Here is a 24,817-nt window from a genome sequence, read left to right on the forward strand (position 1 = left end):
TATGCTGAAATAAAAAGTCATATTTCATAAGATCCTATTTGTTGAATTTGGTCTCATTTACTATTGGATGAGAGTCCTACTCAGAAATCGCTTACCTGTTCTTGGAAGTGGGAGTATTATCGCTACTGTGACCTTTGACAATTTCAGGGTATCAGGTCTCATTTTGACATCTATGATGCATTTGGTGCAGAGCTTGCATATGGTAAAAGATAAAGAACAGAGTTTCATTTTCTTGCATGCTGAAAACAATTTTTCATAATGACCGTATCTGAGACAGTATCTCAAATGCCAACATATATGTGAGATACAAATATGTGTGCAAAGTTATACTAGGTACTCACAAGTGCATTCTGCTTACCAAGTGGACCACTTTGAGGGAACCAGCCATGCAGTAATATGAGGTCAAGCTCTAACCACTCAGAGTAAGGAAGGCATGGCAATCACTTGCATTAAAATAAATTTGCAGCAGGACATATGGCCTGGCTCAAACACTACAGATTATGTGGTCATTTTCTTGGGTCCCCAGACCCATTCTCACACTAGTAAAATATAAAAAATATAAACACAGAAGAGGACAAATGATCCTGTGGTGATGAATAATATTTAGATTGCCCCATAATTCCAGCTCTAAGTGTCTTTTTAATGATTACAATTTTCACCAAATCTAATTGTTTAATGCTGCACAGGAAGTGTAAAAAAAAAAAGAGCATATATGCTGTGTTTATTGTAAAATAAACATCCTGGGTACTGTGGATGCTATAATGATAGTTATGAATGAAAATTTAACATAGACATACCAGCTGTGTCACTTCTGGGTGTGCCTACTTCTAAAAGTGAACTCACTATACTGAATCATGTATATGTGTGTATGTGAGTTTGTGTGTAATTTTTATCATTGTGCTACCTACAACACAGATGATTTATGGAATGAGCTTAGAAGACCACCAATATACTAATGGATAAAGAAAGCATGATATACACAAGTAATGCAAGATAATTCAATAAAGAAAAACTATAGAAAAAATTAATCACATAATCCTCAAGAAAATTACTATAACTATTTATCATCAAACTTAAGAAATAGACAATTATCCAAATACAAATATCCCATATCTTCTCTCATAAATGGAATCTAGAAAAAATATCAAAGTAGGAGGAAAATTTTTGAGGAAGCGTGAGGGCACATATTTTAGATGGAGGGAGTATAACAGGTAGTGAGGGGATGTATATGAACAAATTAGTGACTTTGTATAATTAATATGTACAGAATAATAAGATTAATTTCAAAAGTAACAAAACAGAAAAAGAATTACTTATATGCATAAGGGCTTATAGATTTTAATAAAACTAAACAAAATGACTACATTTTTACTATCTTCTAAACTTCTCTTAAAATGTTTGAATGATGGGGCTAGAGTTGGCCTCACAGAAAAACACACACTGTACTCTTTCAAAGAACCTGAGTTCAGTTTCCATCACCCATCGCAGTGATTCATAATCAAACACCAATATCTCTAGTTCCAGGAAATCTGGAGCCTCTCCTTATCTCTGTGGGAACTGCTCTCCTGTGCACATACCTCCTCCTATAAACACATATGTGGAATTTTAAAAGTATTCTCTCCAAATTTCCTATTGAGTTTTCTGGAACCAGAGAGGCAGAGAGGGTTGCATGGATGCTGTACATGATGTCAGTTCATTCTCACACTCTCAGTTGTAAGAATAAAGGAGTGTAATTAATAAATTATAAGTACTATAAGGTCATTCTGGAACCCAGAATCCTAAAAGATTTACAGTAGTATATAAAATAATTGGACCACGTAAGAAATCTGAGTTGTATAAAATTGATGCAAATAAATCTGCATAAAATTTAAACATTATAAGAGCTTTCTTAGCATTTCATTAGTTTTAGTCACTGAAAGTTACAGTGTGCCTAAATTCCATCACCACATTGTCATACGTCATGTATATTTAATTAAGAAGGATTACAAAAGCTTTGAAGTTCACCATAACAAAAGACAGAATAATCTGTTTTGGCATGAATAATCTGTAAACTACAAACTATTACTTGGTCTGGCTGACACAACACATAATAGATGAGCTCCAGAGGTCTGGCAGCTTGTGACATAAGTCACCAAGGAAGGAGCTCTGAGTCTAGTAGCCCATGGGCCTCCAGTGCCTAAAAAAAGCTATTCATTTTTTTTAAAAGATGTCTAAATAACAAGCTAGGTGAGGGGATAAATAGAATAAAAACCCAAAAGCAGACACAGAAAGACATTCTGGACAGAACCTGTGAAGTTAAAACTATCAAGACAGAAGACTCAAACTAACCATGTAATTGCATTAAACATAAAGGTCTAGATGAGAGAGAAATTGCCAGACTAGATAAACAACCACAAAATATTTCACTCTATGATGAATAGAAAACAAATGTATGGGCAGAGTATCAGAGTAAGGAGTCAGGAAAAGGTAGAGTTCTTTAAAATGTCCTAGTACCCATGTTACCACCAAAGTAAACTGCTGGACAATAAGTTTTACTAGGGAAAGTATCTATTATGAATAACACAAATATTATAATATATATATGTGTTTGTTGGAAAGGGATCAATTTACCAGGCAGACAGAACACTCCACTTGAAAAGTATTTAACTACGAATCCTCCAACCTGGATGAGAAAGTGGATGGAAACTAACAAATCCACAATTAAAGTTGGAGATGGGAGTCGACAGAACAAAAGGAGGGAAAGTCCAACAGCTTCAATTGCAAATGTTCGTGGTGTAATGAGATGTTGGTCAGGTTCAAGGCCCCTGGCTTCAGTACACCATCAATGCTAGACCTGCATGAGATACAGCAGCTCCTAATGCCACTAAGATGATGGAGAGATGATGGAGAGGTGGGAAAGTTGGGGGTTGGGGGAGTGAAGTGCTTTACTTTTTCTTCTTTTTAATTATTGTTTATATTGTCTCATTTATATTCCCCTTTTCTTTCCTTTGTGGGGGGACTCTAAAAGAATGAGAGGCAGATATGGAACCTCATGACTAGGTGGAGTGGATGGAGCCTGTCTGGTGCAGGGGCCACAAGGGGGCAGGGTCAAGATTATGATAGGGAAATCTACAGAGACAACTAATCCATGTTTGTAGGAACTCAGGAACTTTAGACCAACAGCTGTGGAACCAGCATGGGACTGGACTAGGCCCTCTGCATATGGGAGACAGTTGTGTAGCTTGGTCTGTTTGAAGGCCCCCCAGTAGTGGGATCAGGATCTATACCTGGTGCATGTGCTGGCAATCTGGAGCCCATTACCTATAGTGGGATGCCTTGCTCAGCCTTGCTGCAGTGTGGAGGTGCTTGATCCTGCCTAACTGAATGTACCAGGATTTACTGACTCCCCATAGGAGACCTAACACTTTTGGAGGAGAGGTTGGGGGTATGCTGGAGGGGAGTGGGAAGAGGGATGAGAGGGGGATTTGTGCTTGGTATGTAAAATAAAATTTTAAATAAAAAGAACAAAATAATGAAAGACTTAACATTGAATAGAGATAAAAGGATACTTAATATGAAAAGAGGATGGAGAAATCACTATCTTAGAGTTCATGTTTTGTTACAGAGTTAGACTAATAAAACAGCATGATTCTAGCATCACAATAGACATGTTATCAATGAAATCAAATTGAACACCAAATGGAGGTCCACACACATGATTTTTCATATAGAAACCAGAAATACACACTGGGTAAAAAACATCTTCCAACATGATAGTGAACTAATCTTGATTGCTGCATGGAGAAAACTGCACATAGATCTGTATTTACTACCATAAATAAAAACATAATTCCAAATGAATCAAGGATCTCTAAATAAGACCAGAGACACTGAATGTAACAGTAGAGAAAGTGTGTGATAGGCTTGAACTCATTGGTACAGGAAAAGACTTTCTGAATAGGACACCTGTAGCACAGGCACTAAGATCCACATTTAATAAATGGGACCACATGAAGCTAAAAGCTTCTTTATGGCAAGATATGTATATCAGTGTTGGGCTTTTAAATAATCACTCCACCATATGATAGTGTTATTGAAATAAATTATAGATATGAATTCTAAATATATTTCCTATTTCTTGTTACTAAGTTACAGTAGTGTACTACAGATGAAGGTAAGATATACATTATAAGTTCTAGAACAAAACAAAACTTGATTTTCTTTTCTGAAGATGTGGTATATTGCTGGCTGTCCAGTCCAGAACAGAATCTCTGAGGTAACATATGTTTTTGCTTTGTCCTTTCTGGTAGCTTTGAGTATGACAGGTGTTCATTCTGAGACCCAGGTATCAAGAAATCATAGTCAAACATTGGAGAAATCTCATTAGTCTCACGATTGACTTCTATAAGTAACTAATAAACAGAGAGTTTGCACACTGGAAAGGATAAGGCCTTAGATCATAAGTATTAAACATTAAAGTTGAGCTTATTTTGCAAATGTTTTATATTTCCAATGTAATATATTTTCCAGCATGTATGCCACTATCAGATGGCACTGCGTATGTCAAATTCTATCATCACCATCATCAAGATATAATTGGCATCGGGAAGACTGTGTGCTTTTGAAATTTATTGAAATACCTTGATCAGGAGAATGTGACTTACGAAATTTACCTGCTTGAGATTGCTGTGTTTCAGACTTGGGTTTGGAAATTCGATGAGAATAATCCCTCTGCTGAATGGATTTTGAAATGAGATATTTAATCAATATTTTGGACTTCAATCAAGATGTAATTATTCAATATTAATATTAAAAAACATTTACCTCTGGGTGTGGACATTTTTCAGCCCAAACTGAAAGAGAAAGAATGTAGAGTCATTCTCATGCACAATGAGATCACCAAAACTACCTTTATGTAGGCTTCAGATGGCAGTGAGATTTCATTCCCTTCTTTCATAATAAACTCCTATTATTTTACTGCTTAGGACAAAAACTGACACAAATATACTGAAACTTAGCAAAGCAACTTAAAGATTCAGTGCAAGAGCCATCAAAATTCCAATATAATTTGTCAGAAAAATTGAAAACAAAACAAAACAAAACAAAAACCAACCACAACAGCATCAAAACACCTTTCAGGTTCATGTGGAAATTCAAAAATAAAAATAAAAAGAATAAAAATAAAACAAACAAAAGAATGGACAGACTCCACCAGCTCAGATTGGACCAAGAGGTGAGTCACTGTTCTCCTAGGCACAGTTACAGGCCAGCAGGCAATACTCCTGCAGGCAGGTCTGATTACCACCACCCCATCAGATCCTTTAATCACAAGTCCTACTACTCTGGCCCTCTAAATCTACCCACTGCACCAAGACTGCAGCTGCCCCGTGAGACACAGACTCTGCTAGGTCCAATTGAACCAAGAGGTGAGTCACCATTCTTCCAGCAGGTCACCCCAGCCTCCAGGCCTTAGGCCCAGGGGCACAACCCATGCCCCCATTCCCTCTCCATTGCAGCCCCAATTGCAGACCAGTTGGAGAGTTTCCTGCAGGCAACTGACAACCTGACAACCTCCACTTCACATATGACCCTGTTATCTACAAGTCCCACTTGCTCCCCCAAATCCACCCATCCCCCAAGACCATAGCTGTTCCCTGAGACACAGACTTAGCTGGCTCCCCCTGGACCAAGAGGTAACTCACCATATTCCCAGCTGGTCACCCTGCTTCAGAGGCACAACCCAAGCCCCCTTCCCCCACCCATTGCAGCCCCAGCTGCCAGCCAGCAGGCAGGACTCCTGTGGTGAGGTAACCCAGGCTCAGAAAGACAAACATGATATTTAATCACTCATCAGTGGATACCAGATGTAAAGAGAAAAATAATCAGACTACAACCCACAGCTCCAAAGAAGCTAGGAAACAAGGAGCCTAAGAGGGACACATGGATTGCCATGGGAAGGAGAAACAGAGGAGATCTCCATGAGTAGTGGGGATGGGGGGCAATAAAGGGCATGGGATGGAGGATGAGAATATGAGGAGATAATAGGATGGTTGAGCTGGGGGAGGGACAGAGTGGGAGAGCAATGAAAGAGATATCTTGTTAGAGGGAGACGTTATGAGGTAAGAGAGAAACCTGTTGCTAGGGAAATTTGCAGGAATACACAAGGATGACCCCAGATTAGAAGACTGGCAATAGTGAAGAGGGTGCCTGAACTGGCCTACCCTGGTATTCAGATTGGTGAATTCCCTAACTGTCATCATAGAGCCTTCATCCAGTAACTGATGGAAGCAGATGCAGAGATCCACAACCAAGCACCAGGCTGAGCTTGGGGAGTCCAGTTGAAGAGAGGGAAGGGGATTATATGAGCAAGGGGGCAGGGTCAAGATTATGATAGGGAAATCTACAGAGACAACTAATCCATGTTTGTAGGAACTCAGGAACTTTAGACCAACAGCTGTGGAACCAGCATGGGACTGGACTAGGCCCTCTGCATATGGGAGACAGTTGTGTAGCTTGGTCTGTTTGAAGGCCCCCCAGTAGTGGGATCAGGATCTATACCTGGTGCATGTGCTGGCAATCTGGAGCCCATTACCTATAGTGGGATGCCTTGCTCAGCCTTGCTGCAGTGTGGAGGTGCTTGATCCTGCCTAACTGAATGTACCAGGATTTACTGACTCCCCATAGGAGACCTAACACTTTTGGAGGAGAGGTTGGGGGTATGCTGGAGGGGAGTGGGAAGAGGGATGAGAGGGGGATTTGTGCTTGGTATGTAAAATAAAATTTTAAATAAAAAGAACAAAATAATGAAAGACTTAACATTGAATAGAGATAAAAGGATACTTAATATGAAAAGAGGATGGAGAAATCACTATCTTAGAGTTCATGTTTTGTTACAGAGTTAGACTAATAAAACAGCATGATTCTAGCATCACAATAGACATGTTATCAATGAAATCAAATTGAACACCAAATGGAGGTCCACACACATGATTTTTCATATAGAAACCAGAAATACACACTGGGTAAAAAACATCTTCCAACATGATAGTGAACTAATCTTGATTGCTGCATGGAGAAAACTGCACATAGATCTGTATTTACTACCATAAATAAAAACTTAATTCCAAATGAATCAAGGATCTCTAAATAAGACCAGAGACACTGAATGTAACAGTAGAGAAAGTGTGTGATAGGCTTGAACTCATTGGTACAGGAAAAGACTTTTTGAATAGGACACCTGTAGCACAGGCACTAAGACCCACACTTAATAAATGGGACCACATGAAGCTGAAAGTTTCCTATGGCAAGATATCTATGTAAGTTTTGGGATTGTCAATGACTGCTCCACTATATGATAGTGTATGCTGTGCTATTGAAATAGATTGTAAGTAAGAATTCTAAATGCATTTCCTATTCCTTGTAATTAAATTACAGTGCACTATGAGTGAAGTGAAGCAGTGCACTATGAATTATAGAGCAACACAAAAATTGATTTTCTTTTCTGAAGATATTGTACATTGCTGTTTGTCCAGTCCAGATCAGAATCTCTGAGCTCAAATAAGTTTCTACCTTGTCCTTACAGATAGCTATGTGTGTAGGTGCACATTCTGAGATCCATCAAGAAATTATGGTCACACATTGGGGAAGTATCATTAGTCTCATGATTGACTTCTATAAGTCACTAATAAACAGAGATTGCACACTGGAAATGATAAGGCAGTCGAACATGAGTATTAGACATTGAAGCTGAGCTGACATTTCTAAATGTTTTATATTGTCAATGTAATAATTTTGAAGCATGTATGCCACTAGTGAGTTGGCATTGCTTATGACAAAACCTTCCAACATTATAGTCGAGGTATAATTGGCATCGGGAAGACTGTGTGCATTTGAAATGTATTAGAATAAATTGATCAGAAGAAAGTGACTTAACAAAATTTACCTGTTTGAGATTGCTGTGTTTCAGGCATGGGTCTGGAGGCTAGATGACAATAATCCCTCAGCTATTTTGAAAAGAGATATTTAATCAATATTTTGGATTTCAACAATATATAATTATTCAATATAAATATTAAAAGTCACTTACCTCTGGATGTGGACATTTTTCAGCCCAAACTGAAAGAAAAAGAAAGTACAGTCAATCTTATGCACAATGAGAATTCCAAACCTACCTTTATGAAGGCTTCAGAGGGCAATGAGTTCTATTCCCTTCTTTCAAAATAAACATCTATTATTTTACTGGTTAGGAAAGCAGCTGACAAATATACTGAAATATATCAAAAGAAATCTATAGATTCAATTTAATTCCATCAAAATTCAGAGAAATTTTAAAAATAACCACAATAGCATCAAAAAGCCTTTCATGTTCATATGGAAATACAAAAAAGTCTTGGATATATTTAAGAAGATTCTCAATACTAAAATAGGCTGGAGAAATCACTATTTCAGATGGTATGTTTTGTTACAGAGCTAGAGTAATAAAAATATCATGGTTCTATCATCAAAATAGACATGTTGATCAATGAAATCAAATTAATGTCAAAACACCTATGAATACCTGATTTTTCACAAAGAAAGTAGAAATACACACTGGATAAAAATAGCCTCCATACATGGAAATTACCAAACTTCATGGATACATGAAGAAGAATACACATAGGAGTATTTATTACCCTGAACAAAACTTAACTCCAAATGGATCATGAATCTCTAAATAAGACTAGATACCCTGAATATGACAGAAGAAAAATTTTTAACAGGCTTGAACTCACTGGCATAGGAAACAGAACACCTGTAGCACAGCACTAAGACCCAAATTTAGTAAATGGGACCACATGAAACTGAAAGCTTCTTTATGGCAAAGGACACCATCATCAGGCTACATAATAGGAAAAGAACTTAATCATTTAAACCTCTAACGTACAGTTAGTATCTAAAATAAATAAAGAAGAAAAAATTGGACTCCCAGGAAACAAATAACCCAATGACAATGGTGTTTGGGAATACAAAGACAATTTTTAAAGATAAAACACAAACTACTGACAAACTTTTAAAGAAATGCTCATCATTTTTATTTATCAGAAGAATGCAAACCAAAAGTACTTTGAGATTTCATTTTACTCCTGTCTAAAGGGCGAAGTTCAATTAAGCAAATGACAACTCATGCTTGTGAGGATATGACGAAAATGGAACACTTGCTCATTACTGATGAGAATGTAAACTTTTACAGCCATTATGGAAATGACTCTGGCATTTTCTCAGGAAGCTGGCTACTAATTCTTCTCTAAATTCACCTATACACCTATCTGGCATATACTCAAAGGACTCTATATCCTACTACATAAATATCTGCTCATACATGCTCATTATTGGCTATTTACAATAGCCAGATTCAGGAACAGTCTAGATGTCCTTTAACTGACAAATATATAATGAAAATGTGGTGAACTTACACGATGGGGTGTTTTGCTTCTATCAAAAAAGGAAATTTACATATAAATGTATGAAGCTAGAAAAAATCACCACGAATGAGGAGACCCAGATCCAAAAGTCAAATACTGTATAATTTCCCTTATATGTGAGTGTTAGCATTTAAGTCTTCAACATGTGTGCTAAAATCCATATAACCACAGAGACTCTGCATCAAGTAAGGGATTGCTTGTGAGGATCATTCAAGTAAAGGGAAATAGAATATATAATTGTAGAGAGACAGTGGGGGGAAGGGCGATGCAAGTGAGAGGTTAGGGTAGGAATATGGGGATGACCAATTTACTAACATCCACGTGAAAAACCGTATGGAAACATACTACTGTAGAAGATTTCTAAATACATAAGCATATAAAATAAATACAAATGGAGTCTCCAAATAAGAGAGGAGATAAACCCCCAATTAGACATCTTTTGCTAAACATGAAACCTTTAGTTATACCTTGTTGAGTCAATGGACAAATGGGGCACCTTAGGTATCTCAGGTAGAAGAAAACTCAGAGATCTTTCTGGGACTATCTCAATTTTACACATCGCTCATGCTTATTAACATATGGGACTTATTACCACTTTTGTTGTCTTTTATTTAAGTGTAAATTTATTCAGTGATTTCTTTCGGTAGCATAACATACCAGCATTTGTCTTACATAAAGTCTTTTCATGATGACTCTTACCTTCAATTATTTCATTTTCTTCTGGACCATTTCCTATGCTGGATGACTGGGCAGCTTTCTGCAGTGGATTAGGATAAAACACACTCTGTCACATGATATTAGTAGTGTAATTCCAAAAGGTCTTATTTTCTATTTCTGAACATATCATGATATTTGACTTTAAGGAAATTGTTCATGAGAATATATGCAGTATATATCAAAAACCATGGTATTTGAATGGAGAATCTTATATACACAGTCAAGTTTAAGCCTTTCATTTCCCAATTATATACAAGAAATATAGAGTAGAGGAAAAACATCCACAGACATAGTAATGCCTGATGTGCATGTATCAATAAAAGTAATCATTTTATATTATAATGCATGAAACTAATTTGTTCTTATTAGTAAAGTTGGAGGATGTTAATGAGACAAATGTTCACATCTTTAGTAGGGCCATTCCTCTAGGACACGATTAACATTAATTATGAGGTGTTGTACAATGACATTATTTGTGTGGTTAGGCTTGATAGGAGGTATGTATTATGTTAAAAACATTGATATTGTATCATGCTGATTGTGTAGTGAAGAAGGCAGAATGGGCTCAATTTCGGTAAAAGTGAACAAACAAAACTGACATATTTTGTTAATTTCTTATACATGGTAATTCTGGATCAAAATGATTAGCAGACAAGTTTTTATTTCCTATGTTACCTTTAGACAATAACATTAGACCATTATGCAGTTTTTTAATATTTTACAAATGTTTCTCAATGAACAGAAATCTTCCCCAAACACCATTTCACAGTTTTTGCATGTTTAACAGAATAAACAAATCTTGCTTTCTCGTTCTTCAAGAATTTTAAAAGTTATGAGAATATGTTGTCCACTATTCTATATGTACAGTAATGCCATCCTATTTGACAGTTACTGAGTGGACACTCCCTCATCTTCTAAAACATGTTTGGCTTCATACTTTGATCTCTGATGACAAAATACCATTCTCACTCCTACCCTGTATTAACGACAATTTTGCCTAAATATCTCTCTCTACCATATGTTTTCTTTATGACAAAATGCACCTATCTGAACTAAAACAGTTGCTTTTTACTTGCTTGGTGTTCTATTACTATGGCATAGGCTTCCCTCTGAAATCTCAGTTCTTGATTTCTCAACATAGAGGAGATATTGACTATACAGATTTATGTGGGTTTAAAACATGAAAAATGTCTTCAGAACATACTCATACTTCAGTAAGTACCTAACATTGTATTATGTCTCTGAACAGATTGTGTGAAAGAGAAAGTATAGTGTCTTGAATCTATTTGAATTCTCTACATTAACTCAATTCCATATATATATATATATATATATATATATATATATATATATATATATATATATCATATTGGACAATAATGTGGAAATAATTAATTTCCTTCATTGAATTGAGCAAAATAATTGAGTTTTTCCTTCACAATTAGGTCTCTTTTATGGAATCAAAAATTCTTTCTGTTGGAAGATTAGTTGATTATATATCCATATGATCTTCTCAAATGAGGACCTTGAAATAACCCAATGACCATAAGGAAAAAATTTCTCCTTGACATAATTGAGTATAATCATCACATAACAAATTTAGTTTTTGCAGGAAGAATCAACTTTATTAAATAAGTCCATCTCTAAAGTCATAATTTTATATCGTCCACTATTTTAAATAGAGAGTCTATGGCTCTCCAGCCATGTAAAGAGCTTAACATAAAGCACAAGTAATAATCATATAATTATTTACTAAATTACATATAAAAGACAATGATTAGCTGTGTGACTGGATTCTAAGAATACCCTGTGTTTTATAATAGGTAAAAGACTTTCATTTCAATGTTAAATCATCATTGATGGACTGAATATAGTAGCCTGAAGTGTAGTTTCTTTTGGCCTATGGTAAGATCATCAAACCACACAGTATTAAGTGAGAAATTTAATTTTAAACAGTTACATACCAATTTTTGATAGTCTTCATTCTTATTACAAACATTTTCATTTTCCAGTTTTAAATCCGGTATTGTTTCTAATTCTAGTTCTTCTGACATATCCACATATTTTATTTAAAAAATAAATATAACAATTAGATACATAATTTTCTATGACAATAGATTGAAATACATTCACAATTAGAATTTAGAAAAAAATTTACTCTTATCAAATATTTCAATTAAATGTACTTTATAGATGAATATTCACATGCTTAGATAAATGCCCAAGTTGTAGAAATACCTGTATATCACTTGTATAGAAACTGCATGTTGCCAGCTTCAAGACATCCAAATACTTGACTAATTCACACACCTCTCATAAATGACCAAGCTCTCTAAAATCTACACTTTCAGATGTCATCGATGTTTCAGAACATTTATCATGTGCTTATACCCACAAGCACATTCAAAAAATGTACAAATTAAGGAAATTGGAAAAGGATTATGAAATAATTTTTTTTTTTTGGTTTTTCAAGACAGGGTTTCTCTGTGTAGCTTTGTGTCTTTCCTGGAACTCACTTGGTAGCCCAGGCTGGCCTCGAACTCACAGAGATCTGCCTGGCTCTGCCTCCCGAGTGCTGGGATTAAAGGCGTGCGCCACCAGTGCCCGGTTGAAATAATTGTTTTTTATTGAAACTAGCAAAATGGTTTTAGTTGTAAGGCCCTATTGCTCAAGACTCCACACTTTAGACACAGAATTTGGAGTAATTTAACTGGACCTGACATAGAAACCTGCTCTCATACTATGAGAACATGCTTTGCAAAGTGCCAAGGGAGATAAGCAATCAGTAATCCCACCAGCAGAAAATGGTACACCACCAAGATGTTGAAAAGCCTGGCAAGATAACGCTCATGGTAGGATAGCGATACTTTTATTTTTGGGGTAACCAACAGCTGTCCTATTGGTCTGGAGACCCACTCAATGAGAAATTCATTCCAAGTACTGGGAAACTAATCAACTATCCATGGATGGAGAAATTATAAACACTAGGAGTCATCAATTACTCCCATTTTCTCATAACAGTATACTTACTATGTTCTAAATATTGTTTTTTATAGTCACAGTTATACCCACAGAAGAATGTAGCTGACATTTTTCCTCAAAGAATTTACTTTTCACAGTACATAAAAGTATTACAGTATATACAATTAATCAAAATCCAAGGAGTGACCATAATATGCCCCAACTCCACTTATAAAGTCCTAAATCTAAGGATCAGAAAAAAATAGCAAGAATTGGGAAGATAGATTGTAAAATCAAAGTACCAGCACTCTTGAAGCTACACAGCATCTTCTATGCATGACTTAGATATTGCTACCATGAAATTTCAAAGGTATGATATCTGAAAAAACACCTGTATAAGGACAACACCAGATGAAATTCTACTGTGGGTGAAGTGAATCTCACAATGCACAACCCCTAGATGAAGATCTGTAGGCAATCAGTGGCTGATAAACAAAGATAAATCAGGTGATTTTCCAGAGATGAGCTCATCCTAGTAGGATAATAGGTTGTGCAATTCCAGTGATCAGTCCTAAACACATGTACATATAAGCAACACACTAAACAAATACATACAAGCATGCATACACTTATACACACACAGAAACACAAACACACATGCACACACACACATGCACATACGTGCATAAACACACACAAATATAGTGTGTCTTTACTAATAGTATAGAAGAGAAGTCACACACAGAGTTACTAAGGACTTGAGCACAGGGAATGTTGTAGAAATAGCCAGAAACCTGAAAAAGATGTAAATATAGTACACAAGCATGAAATTATCAAAAGTTAAATAAAATAAAAGGCAACTCTTTTACTGACGTTCTTATTTCAACCTTTGGATGAAAATTTTTCTTGTCTACCATTACATTTTTACTTTTGTTTGATTTAACATATATTACGTGGGTTATTTTATTTGGCTAAGGTATTTGTTGTCATGTTTTAAGCAAACCTCTCTGCCAAGTGCTCTTACAAGTTAAGCATGTGCATTACCTTCTTGTTCTTCTACATGTTCATATTGTTTGGAAGCTATTGGTAAGTCATCCACACCACTTTTCAGACTATTCTCAGGAATATCTTGCTAAAATAATGAAAAATAATAATGAGAATATAGTTGAATTTCCTATTTTGAATTCAACTAAACTTAAAAATAGGATAGCATATTTTCATAGATAACATTTTGCATGCTCTTGAGATCAACCTATCTTTTCACCTCATACAGTCACATATGCTAAAATCAAGCTTTGAAGCAGAAATAGAAAAAGATCATCTGCAGAATTCAATAAGGAACTAAACTCATAATATGAAACTTATATTCCTCACTGAAAATTAAACAGTTAAAGAATACATTTAAGTACTAACTATTAATGTGCTTGCCATACCAAAGTATTTGATTTAAAAATCAATTCCTTGAGAAAATCAATTTAATATTATAGTAAGGCCCTTAGATTAGTATGAAAATACAGACTATGCCATGTGGAGAAGAACTGAAATATTTTAGAATCAGTTTTGCTTATGAAAAGAAGGATGTACAAAAATAGTTTTGTTAAAATCTTAGATATAGAGAAAATAGTTTCATAAAATTAAAAAGCAGTTAGTGATTCTTTTCTCTTTATACAATGCATGGAATTATTCAATGAAATCTCAAACTCTTTCACAGTAAAAAACAGGTATCGTTAGAGCATAACAAGCATTAACATGAAGGGAAGCATCAGAACATTCATTCGATGTCTGGAATGTTCCTGGTGCTTATTTATACTTGAAATAGTAGAGATGTCCTTATGCAATTACACACTCAGCATTGTTAGTCATTTAGTTGTAAGATAGGTAAGAAAATTTAAGGTTCACATAGATTCACTATTCTCTAAATGGCATAACACTAATAGTTATCACCTCATATTTAAGTCATATGAACTGGTAGTTTTAATTCAGAAAGATTCTGTGATGAAACATCAATGTCATTATGCCAGTTAAGGATTTTTAAGTCTTCAAATACTGTTGAAATATATGTTAGTCTGGTCCCAACATTCATAAAACACACAAAGAAAGGAATAAAAAAGCCTAATTGACTGTATGCTGAAATCCACATTTGAAGAATTTATGTATAGCTTATCACAATAAGACTCAAAGGACTGGGTGTGTGGTTGAGTGGTAGAGAATTTGCCTTGCATTCATTAATTTCACAGTTGATGTAATAAATGAAAAAACAAAAAGGAAAACTAAAAAACACCAATCACAAGTGATCTTGGACACCCAGAAACAGGAAGCCTAACCTCAGAGTGATTCTGGAGATTTAAATGAGCAATGAAACTACTGTATAGACATCCTTTAAAATTTGAAGTGTTACATATGATGCAAAGAATTTCAGTTTAATTTTCAAGATTTTGAGTGCAAAAATAAGATGAAATTGAAATTTGGCCTTTAGCATTTGTTATCAAAGACCTTATTCTAGAACTTGGTATAATTAGGGGGAAACATGTATACCTCAATTATATGAAGAGTATTTTCTTCCATTTTTGATTTAAAAATTTGCATGTACAATATATTTTGAACATAATTTCCCAACCAAAATACTCCCAGATTATTCCTCATCTACCTACCCCCCCAAGTTTGTAATCTTTCTCTCTTAAATCTATCCCCAAATTGAAAATACAAACTTACAACCAATAAGACAAAAATGCCACAAGAGAACACATCAGCCCCCAACAATACCACAAACACAAAATTGAACACTGTTTCCTTTGTGTTGATCAACTTCCCCTGGTCATAGTGTCTGCTCAGGAGTGCCTTTGATATACCCAGTAATGCTTCAATTAGAACACTGATTTTTCTTTGCCAACAGCTATCAATTACAAATGGTGTCCTGGTTATGGATGGCAGCCTGTGTCTTCTGCCTCTTAGTGCTGGCAACCTGTCTTGTTGGAACTTGTGCAAATCATCTGTGTACTGGCATAGTCTCTGAGTTCATATGTGCATTGATCTTGGTCCTGCTGTGTCTGGAAGACAAAGTTTCCTTGACCTTATCCATAAGCACTGGCTCTTATAATCATTCTACTTTTTCTACATAAACACTGAGCCTTGTTGGAGGAGGTTTGATGAAGACATCCAATTTATGACTAGGTGGTCCAAAGTCTCTCACTCTGCATTTTGACCAGTTGATCTCTGTGCTGATTCCCATCTACTGCAAGAGAAAACTTCTGTAAGGAGGATTGGGAAAGGTATAGTGACATGTCTCTAGGACTAATTTTCTTGCTCATTTTCATTCAGAAGAAGAGTAGCATTGGGTTTGTCCATGGCCCATACCCTATATTGTCACATGTTATTGGCCCCTTTGGCAGTGTCAGGTTTGTATTCCATCTTATTCAGTCTTTAAGTCCAATGAAAAAGTCATTTGTTACTCCCATAATGTTTGTGCTACTATGGGACCAGCATATGTTTCATACAGGTCACTGTTGTAGGTCACAGGGTTGTAGATGGTGATATTGATGGTTACATTTCTCCTCTGGGAGCATGAGGTGTATCTTCTAGTACCATGAACATTAGTTAGAAGGTGTAAGGATTCTATTTGGGCACAAATGCAACTACTCTATATTTGGTGATTTAATATGTGGTTCCTTCACCAATAGGGTCTTCCTATTTAGTTGTGGAGTGAGACTAAAGACCTTAGCCATAGCCTGTTATGTTTGGATAATTCTATGTGCCTATAGCATCATCAACAAATGGTTCTGGTCAAACTGGATGGCCACATGCAGAAGAACTATGTAGATCCATATCTATCAACCTGCATACATCTCAACTACAAATGGATCAAAAACTTCAACATAAGACCATAAACTCTGATTAAGATAGAAGAAAATGTCTGGAAAAGGCTTCAATTCCTTGTTATACTCAATGACTGACTTTCTGAACCAGATACCAATAACATGGGCATTAGAACTGAAACTAGCAAGTGTAACTTCATGAAGATGAAAAGCTTCTCCTTAGAAAAGAACAGCATCATGGAAAAAATTATGGCATGGAAAATAAATAAACCATTGTCAATTATACATCTGATAGGGGATTAGCATCTAAACTACAAAGAACTAATAAACTGAATATCAAGAAAACAAATAACATGTTCTAAAAAATGGGGTATACAACTAAGCAGAGATACACAAATGCCTGAGAAACACTTCAATAAATGTTCAACATCCTTAGTCATCAATGTAAATGTAAATCAATGCCCCTCTGAGATTTCATTTTACCTAAGTCAAAATGGCCAAGATCAATAAAACAAATGACAGCTCAGCTTGGGAGTATGCAAGGAAAGGGAAACACTTGTTCCTTCCTGAAGAAAATGCAAACTTATTCTTGGATATGAAGAGCCTTCAAACATTCTTTTTCTACCTCATTATATATTGGCAGCCTGAGACAGAACTCATTAGGAACATCCTTGAACTCTTGGAAAGTTCAACCTGCCTCTGTCATCTGAATTTTAGGATAAAGACTGTGCCATGATGAATGGATCCAATATTTTATGAGAATGAATAATGCAAAGCTATTATTATACTAATTTTGAGAGAAAGATTTTGTATTTCTACATTTTAATCACTTTAAATAATACTTTTTTTCTAGATAAAGTACCAAAATTCTGTGGGGTGGTCTTTCTGTATGCTGTGAATATATGTTGCTCCCATGGGTTAATAAATAATGCTGCATTAATAAATATGGCAGGGCAGGATGGAGCCAGGCAGGAAAACCAAGAGAGATAGAGGAAGAAGAAGGGTAGAGTCAGGGAAGATGCTGCAAGCTGTCAGGGGGAGCATGATGTAATAAAATACAGGTAAAGCCACGAGGCATATAGACTAATAGAAATGGGTTAATTTAAGATATAATAGCTAGCTAGCAATAAGCCTGAGCCATATATCAAACAGTTTATAATTAATGTAAACCTCTGTGTGTTTATTTGGGACCAAGTGGCTGCAGGACACAGGAAAACTTCCATCTACACCAGACTTGAAAAAAATGTTTTCAAAAGTTAGTGTTATGAGTAAAAGTGGTTTTTTTTTGTATTTTTATTATTAAGAAATTTTCTATTCATGTTACATAATAACCATAGATTCCCCTATCCTCCCTCCTTGTACCCCCAGCCTTCATCCCCAACCCACCCCCCATTCTCACCTCCTCCAAGGCAAGGTCTCCCATGGGGTCTCAGCAGAGCCTGGTACATTTGGTTGAGGCAGGCTCAAGCCCCTCCCTCATGCACCAAGGCTGCTCAGGGTGTCCCACAATAGGCATTGGGCTCCAAAAAACACACTCACACACCAGGGACAGATACAGTTTCAATGCCTGGGGGTCCCCTAACCGGTTCAAGGCAAACAACTGTCTCGCCTATCCAGAGGGCCTAGTCCAGTCCCATGGAGTCTCAACAACTATTGGTCCACACTTCACTTCATGTATTTCCACTAGATTGGCTGGCTCTCTCTGTACATTTTCCCATCATGATCTCAATGTCCCTTGCTCATAGAATTCCTCCTCTCTCTTATCAATTGAACTGCTGGAGCTTGGCCTGGTGCTCAGCCATGGATCTCTGCATCTGCTTCCATCAGTTACTGGATGAAGGCTCTATGATGACAGTTACAGTATTCACTAATCTGATTACCAGAGTAGGCCAGATCAGGCACACTCTCGACTATTGCTAGTAGTCTAAGGTGGGATCATCCTTTTGGATTCCTGGGAACTTCCCTAGCACTCTGTTTCTCCCTGTTCCCATGATGTCTTCATTCATCATGGTATCTCTTTCCTTGCTATCCCACTCTGTCCCTGTTCCAGCTCAAACTTCCCATTGCCTTGTGTTCTCATCCCCCATTCCTTGTCCTCCATGACTCCCCCTCACCCTCAGTTTGCTCATGTTGATCTCATCTATTCTCCTTCACTGTTTGTTCTATGAGTCCCTCTTAGGGTCTTCCTTGTTAGCCAGCTTCTCTAGAGTTGTGGGTTGTAGTCTGGTTATTCTTTGCTTTACATCTAGTATCCATGTATGAGTGAGTACATACCATATTTTTCCTCCTGAGTCTGGGTTTTCATTCATTTGCCTGCACATTTTATAATATCATTATTTTTTACTGCTGACTAGTACTCCATTGTGTGTATGTGCCACATTTTCTTTATCCATTCTTCATCTGAGGGGCACCTAGATTGTTTCCAGTTTCTGGCTATTACGAATAATGATGCCATGAACATAGTTGAGCTTGTGTACTTGTGGTATGATAAGCATTCCTTGGGTATCTACCCAAGAGTGGTATAGCTGGGTATTGAGGAAGATTGACTCCCAATTTTCTGAGAAACCGCCATACTGATTTCCAAAGTTGCTGTACCAGTTTGCACTCCCACCAACAGTGGAGGAAGGAGTGTTCCCCTTGCTCCACATCCTCTCCAACATAAGCTGTCTTCAGTGTTTTTGATCATAGCCATTCTGACAGGTGTAAGATGGTATCTCAGAGTCATTTTGATTTGCATTTCCCTGATGGCTAAGGATGTTGAGTAATTCCTTAGATGTCCTTTGGCCATTTGAGATTCTTCTTTTGAGAATTCTCTGTTTAGCCCTGTAGCCCATTTTTAATTGGATTGTTTGGAATTTTGATGTCTAGCTTATTGAATTCTTTTATATATTTTGGAGATCAGCCCTCTGTCAGATGTCAGGTGGGGTTGGTAAAGATCTTTTCCCATTCTGTAGGCTGTTGTTTTGTCTTATTGGCTGTGTCCTTTCCCCTACAAAAGCTTCTCAGTTTCAGGAAGTCCCAATTATTAATTGTTTCTCTCAGTGTCTGTGCTATTGGTGTTATATTTAGTAAGTGGTCTCCTGTGCCAATGCATTCTAGGCTACTTCCTACTTTTTCTTCTCAAGATCAGTGTAACTGGATTTATGTTGAGGTCTTGGATCCACTTGGACTTGAGTTCAGTGCATGGCGACAGATACGGATCTATATGCAATCTTCTGCATGTTGACATCCAGTTAACATGTAGTTGACAGCCAGTTAACAGTTTTTAAAAGTTAGTATCATGAGTAAAAGATTTTTTAAAAGGTACATTAAAAACTAATGATAATTTCTGAGCCCTTCAATACATGGGTTGGAAATGTAAGCTATTGATAAGATACCTTAAGTAACATAATGAATAGGTTAGTCTACATATTTAGAGAAGCCTGAAAATTATGTAAGTCATGCTATAAAAATAAAAATAAAACAACTAATGTTTATTTGTCCAAATATTCCCAAATTTCAAATTCCCTCCAATGTGGTAAAACTATACAAACTAATTTTTCTGTGATTATTTATTTCTTATCTCATTTTTGGCTTTCAGAACCTTAAAATAGTTATTATGTTTTGGTATTTTTCACCATCAATATAGTAATATTTTCATAATTTTATAAAAAAAAATCTAGCCAATTTTTCATCTAAAGTGATGACATTTTGACAACTGCTATATTATACCATTTTAAACTCCACAAAGAAGAAATTCAGCACAAGAATTTACCTCAAGAAGGCATTGATTACCTGAGTTTTCAAATTAGCTGTGTCCTCCATTCTTGCACACACAGACGTCAGTGACTTGGATTCAAAGTGATATCTTTGAAGCAAAACACACAACAAATAAGTGAGTAGTGGACAAAAGCATTTGTCCTGAATGTTTAGTTATTTGAATAGCAAATGGTGTTTCTATTGTTATTAGACAACTGTTTTATAAAATTTGTTCAGCTGTTAATTTCTGTCTCCACTTCTCCTAATCTCTGCACTTGTCAAGAAAGAGTTACACATAGTTCCACATCAAATAGTGTCAGTCAATGTATTTGTGGAACCTGAAAATCATTTGTTTTGAAAACTGTCCTGATGATTGAACGCAAATTACAATTAATTGCTCACATACTCTTTAACCATTAATTTAAATAAAGGTAATAGCCCCAAATAAAGCAAAGCAATAGTGACCTCGTTCTACTCTATTAATAAAGCACAAAACTGTATAACTACTAAATGGCAACCTTCATTCTTGAGCATGGAAAATACCCATTGAAAGGAAACCCAGGAAGGTGCAGATTCCTGAAAGTACAGGCTCAAAGAACCTGAAAGACAGCTAGTTCCCTGGTTCAGGCATATAAGCTAAATGGAGGGTCAGCAACACACATCCCAAGCCTAGGCATGTTATAAAATTCTATGATTATGTTCTGCAATTCCAATCTGAAAAGGACAGGAATTTGGCAAAGGTAACAGGAAAAGAAGCAGTGGCAGTGGATCATAGATATTTTTCATTCAGATTTCATTTCAGCCCTTGGTGCTGAACATTCTCTAGCCCACCCTCTGTGATACCACATTCCCTGTTTTCTATAAAGACTTCAGGTTTCTCAAGAAAGTTTCAACAGAAGAATTTATTTGTCATTTCTATCAATTAAGCACAAAAGGTAATATAGTTTCCAAATTACATTCAACCCTATCCATTCCCAGATGATTTTCACCATCCTGTGTCTATGTAATTAACTTTATTGTCTTTAAAAATCTAATCACGAGGCCAAACTCTTAGTCCTATTGACCTCCATGATTTTACTTTCAAAATTGCCCTTCCCCTGTTAAAGTCATTCAAATCATCCACCACTATGCTACTTTTAATGCCATTCTTGGAACACTTGACTCATTCCCATATTTTCCTATAGGAATTCTCAATCAAATACTGGTCAGTAATGACTGGTCTTTTAGTGAAGGAACTAAAAGACCTAAATTGGGCCATTTGTATTTCCACCTCCGTAGAATACTGTGTTTTAGTTTTGGCTTCTCCCTCAGAGCAACTGTTTATGTATAATGTTGGATCTAGTTTTCTGTGCTCAGGATACTTTTATTAGTTTTCAAAATCCCTTAAAAACTACAAATTTTTCATATCTGAAATTTTCTAATAAAACAAGAAGGAGTACCTGGCAGTCAAAAATTCTAAACTATAGGTCAAGAAACATGAGGAAAAATAAATGTACAGTAAAAATTTCAAAATGCTTAGTGTCATGGGGGAAACAAAGACTTGATAAAACGAGGAAAAAAAAACCCTCTTGTGCCCAGGCAGTCTAGTAGTTTGAAGAGAAAACAAAACTGAGTATAAGTTCATAATGTCCCTTAAATAGATGCTCAATTGTAACAGCATAACATGGTGTATGTGCACATGGACTACCATTCCAATAATGTAATTCCAAGCCTTCTGTCATCTTGCTCATTTCAAACCTATGGCACTACAGACACAATTAAGAGAGGTTCCCCCTCCAATCTTGATAGCAATGTAGTATCTAAGAACAACTTTCAAAAAGAAAAACTATGGAGTTATAGATAGGTTTCTCAGGAAAACTCTAATCCAGAGTTGACACATAAGGAAAACTGGCTTTCTACATGAGATCATCTCAATGTAGTCACAGGAACAAGAGAATGAAGAGGCTGACAGTTCAGTCAAGAGCTGGCAACTTGTTACCTATGGGATTATAGAATTAATCAAACTCTCTGCATGACCTTTGCTAAAGTAGTAAGACACTTAGTCACAAGGACATAAAAGCTTTAAAACATATGATTATATTAATGCATCATGGACACTAAATAAATCAGATGGAATCAGTGAAGAACACAATATTCAATAAACATTAGTTCTTTTCCCTGGTTCTAATTATAAGTTAACATTCATATTCAAAGACCTTAAAATCTTACCCTGATGAAACGACATCTTCAGGCTCATTTCCTATAATTGAATGAATAGTAAACATATTTCAGTCGATTATATTAGTCTATAAAATATCATAGGGTAAATCTTCTAGAGTAAAAAATCTTCTAGGATAAATAATAACTATGGTACTGGAATATAAGAAATGCATCAGGAAATCACCTTCTTTGGATTTATTGAATAAAACAATGAAAGAAATTATCAGCATTTGATACCTCAAAGTAGGTGACCATGTATACTCACAACAATTCCAACTTACGGCAAATAGTGCCATTGCCAGAATCAGTGCCTATCATAAATAAATAGCAAAGAGAGTAGTTTTCTGGAAGAATGGTACCAGGATCAATTTCAAGAGAGTATAAATATTTTGTTATAACACAACAAATATTCCCCAGATACACGGCTGCAATCCTTCAGGTAAGAATGAAACAACCTATCAGAGAGAACCTGAAGCAATGATCATTGTACTTATCAATCTCCCCTAAAATTATGGAAACCTATCAGGACAACGTTTCTCATAAAGACTTGCAAGGAATTAGAAAAGAGAGGTAAGGTGAAATCAATGCTGCCCACCCTCCCGATCTCCTCTGTGGTTAGGTTCTGATGAGCTCTTTTAGATCTGGCTATAATTCTCATTCTTACCTATGATGCAATAAGGTAGAAACTCAATTGCTATTGTCACCTTTGGACATAACTACTGGTAAGATCCCCTTCTTAAGAACATATCTATTCTGCACATGGCTATTATACAGAAGATTAAAAGTATGCACTAGCAAGGCTAGGTCAAAGAAAGTTGCTTTGGAAATTTGTTTACTATAAAACTATAAATCCATATGTAGGTATCTACATATATATCACTTAATAACTCACTTAAGGTCTTTCTACTGGGATAGAAACCTAGTCCCCTATGGTGGTATTTTATTTGTGCTGAAGTGTGATTTTATTTGTATGTTAATAAAGTTGCCTGGAGATCAGAAGTAAAACCGAGCCATTAAGCAGACGTCAGGCGGTGGTGGCACGTACCCTTAATCCAATCCCATGCAGGCAGAGTCTCTGTGTGGTCAAGGACACAGCCAAGCAGTGGTGACCTGAACCTTTAATCCCAGTACCAACCATAGAGACCTGGAGGTCTGTATAGACAGGCAGTGACAGGGAAGTCATGTGGTTGGGTTTAGAGCCAATGAGAAGGCAGAACAGAAAGACAATAAAAAGATAAGTCACAGATGAAGAAGGTCTCTCTCATTAGAGAAGAGACAGTGGCCAGGTATTAAGATAAGGCTGTCTTGGCTTTTCACTAGTGCTCTGATATCTTGGACTTTTAACTCTGTATTTGGCTCTGTGTTTTTTATTTACTAAGACCATTTAGAATTTTGTCTACAGTTCCCCTTTTATATAAAATAAGAAAGACAACACATGGTGAGATCCTATTGACATTACCCTTGAGAAAGTATCTTCCCAGGGAAAATGAAGACTAGAAATGTGCCCAAGGGGCAGAGCACCTGTCTTGCAAAATAGGGTAAAAGATAAAATGGGGTTGTGGATGGATAGTCAAGTATTATCTGGTGTATGAGTGGCTTCATATTTACTGATAAACACTACAGATATTAACCACCCACAATAAAAACAGAATTTAAATCTGGAATTAGTAGACTAGTTTCTTCTTTTTTTCCCCGAAAGAAGAGGGTCATTATTTGCTTCATCTATAGTATTCACATTCTAAAGGTTACTGCATATGGGAAAAAATCATGTGAAAGACTTGACTACAGTTTGACCTCTGGAGATTGCCTTTTGGCACTCAAGAGTCTATTTGGCAACACAAAGCAGGAAGACAAAAATAAAAATAAAAATAGGGTCATTGGAGTAGCAAATACATAGAGCACCTCCTTCTTAAAGTATGAAACCTTGAGTTCAACACCTCACAGATAAGA

General features: G+C 36.1%; 1 protein-coding gene across 4 annotated transcripts in view; it reads right to left on the bottom strand.

Moving 5' to 3' along the window:
- Positions 1-24,817, bottom strand: part of LOC143269240 (uncharacterized) — an 84,469-nt gene that overhangs the window by 40,342 nt on the left and 19,310 nt on the right. For 3 of the 4 annotated variants that reach the window (XM_076554302.1, XM_076554304.1, XM_076554303.1), the window contains exons 7-16: positions 22,877-22,907; positions 20,705-20,777; positions 14,163-14,250; positions 12,122-12,204; positions 10,140-10,197; positions 8,066-8,094; positions 7,922-7,982; positions 4,804-4,832; positions 4,653-4,713; positions 96-192 (exon numbers count right to left, since the gene is read on the bottom strand). In XM_076554302.1, coding sequence (XP_076410417.1) covers positions 152-192; positions 4,653-4,713; positions 4,804-4,832; positions 7,922-7,982; positions 8,066-8,094; positions 10,140-10,197; positions 12,122-12,204; positions 14,163-14,250; positions 20,705-20,777; positions 22,877-22,907 — 554 coding nt within the window. In that variant the 3' untranslated portion in view covers positions 96-151. Of the gene's footprint in view, positions 1-95; positions 193-3,993; positions 4,714-4,803; positions 4,833-7,921; positions 7,983-8,065; positions 8,095-10,139; positions 10,198-12,121; positions 12,205-14,162; positions 14,251-20,704; positions 20,778-22,876; positions 22,908-24,817 lie in introns of those variants that run through there. The other variant, XM_076554301.1, reaches the window with a different exon arrangement.

The sequence above is a fragment of the Peromyscus maniculatus genome, chromosome 18, assembly GCF_049852395.1.
Source record: "Peromyscus maniculatus bairdii isolate BWxNUB_F1_BW_parent chromosome 18, HU_Pman_BW_mat_3.1, whole genome shotgun sequence".
In the NCBI taxonomy this organism is placed as follows: Eukaryota; Metazoa; Chordata; class Mammalia; order Rodentia; family Cricetidae; genus Peromyscus; species Peromyscus maniculatus.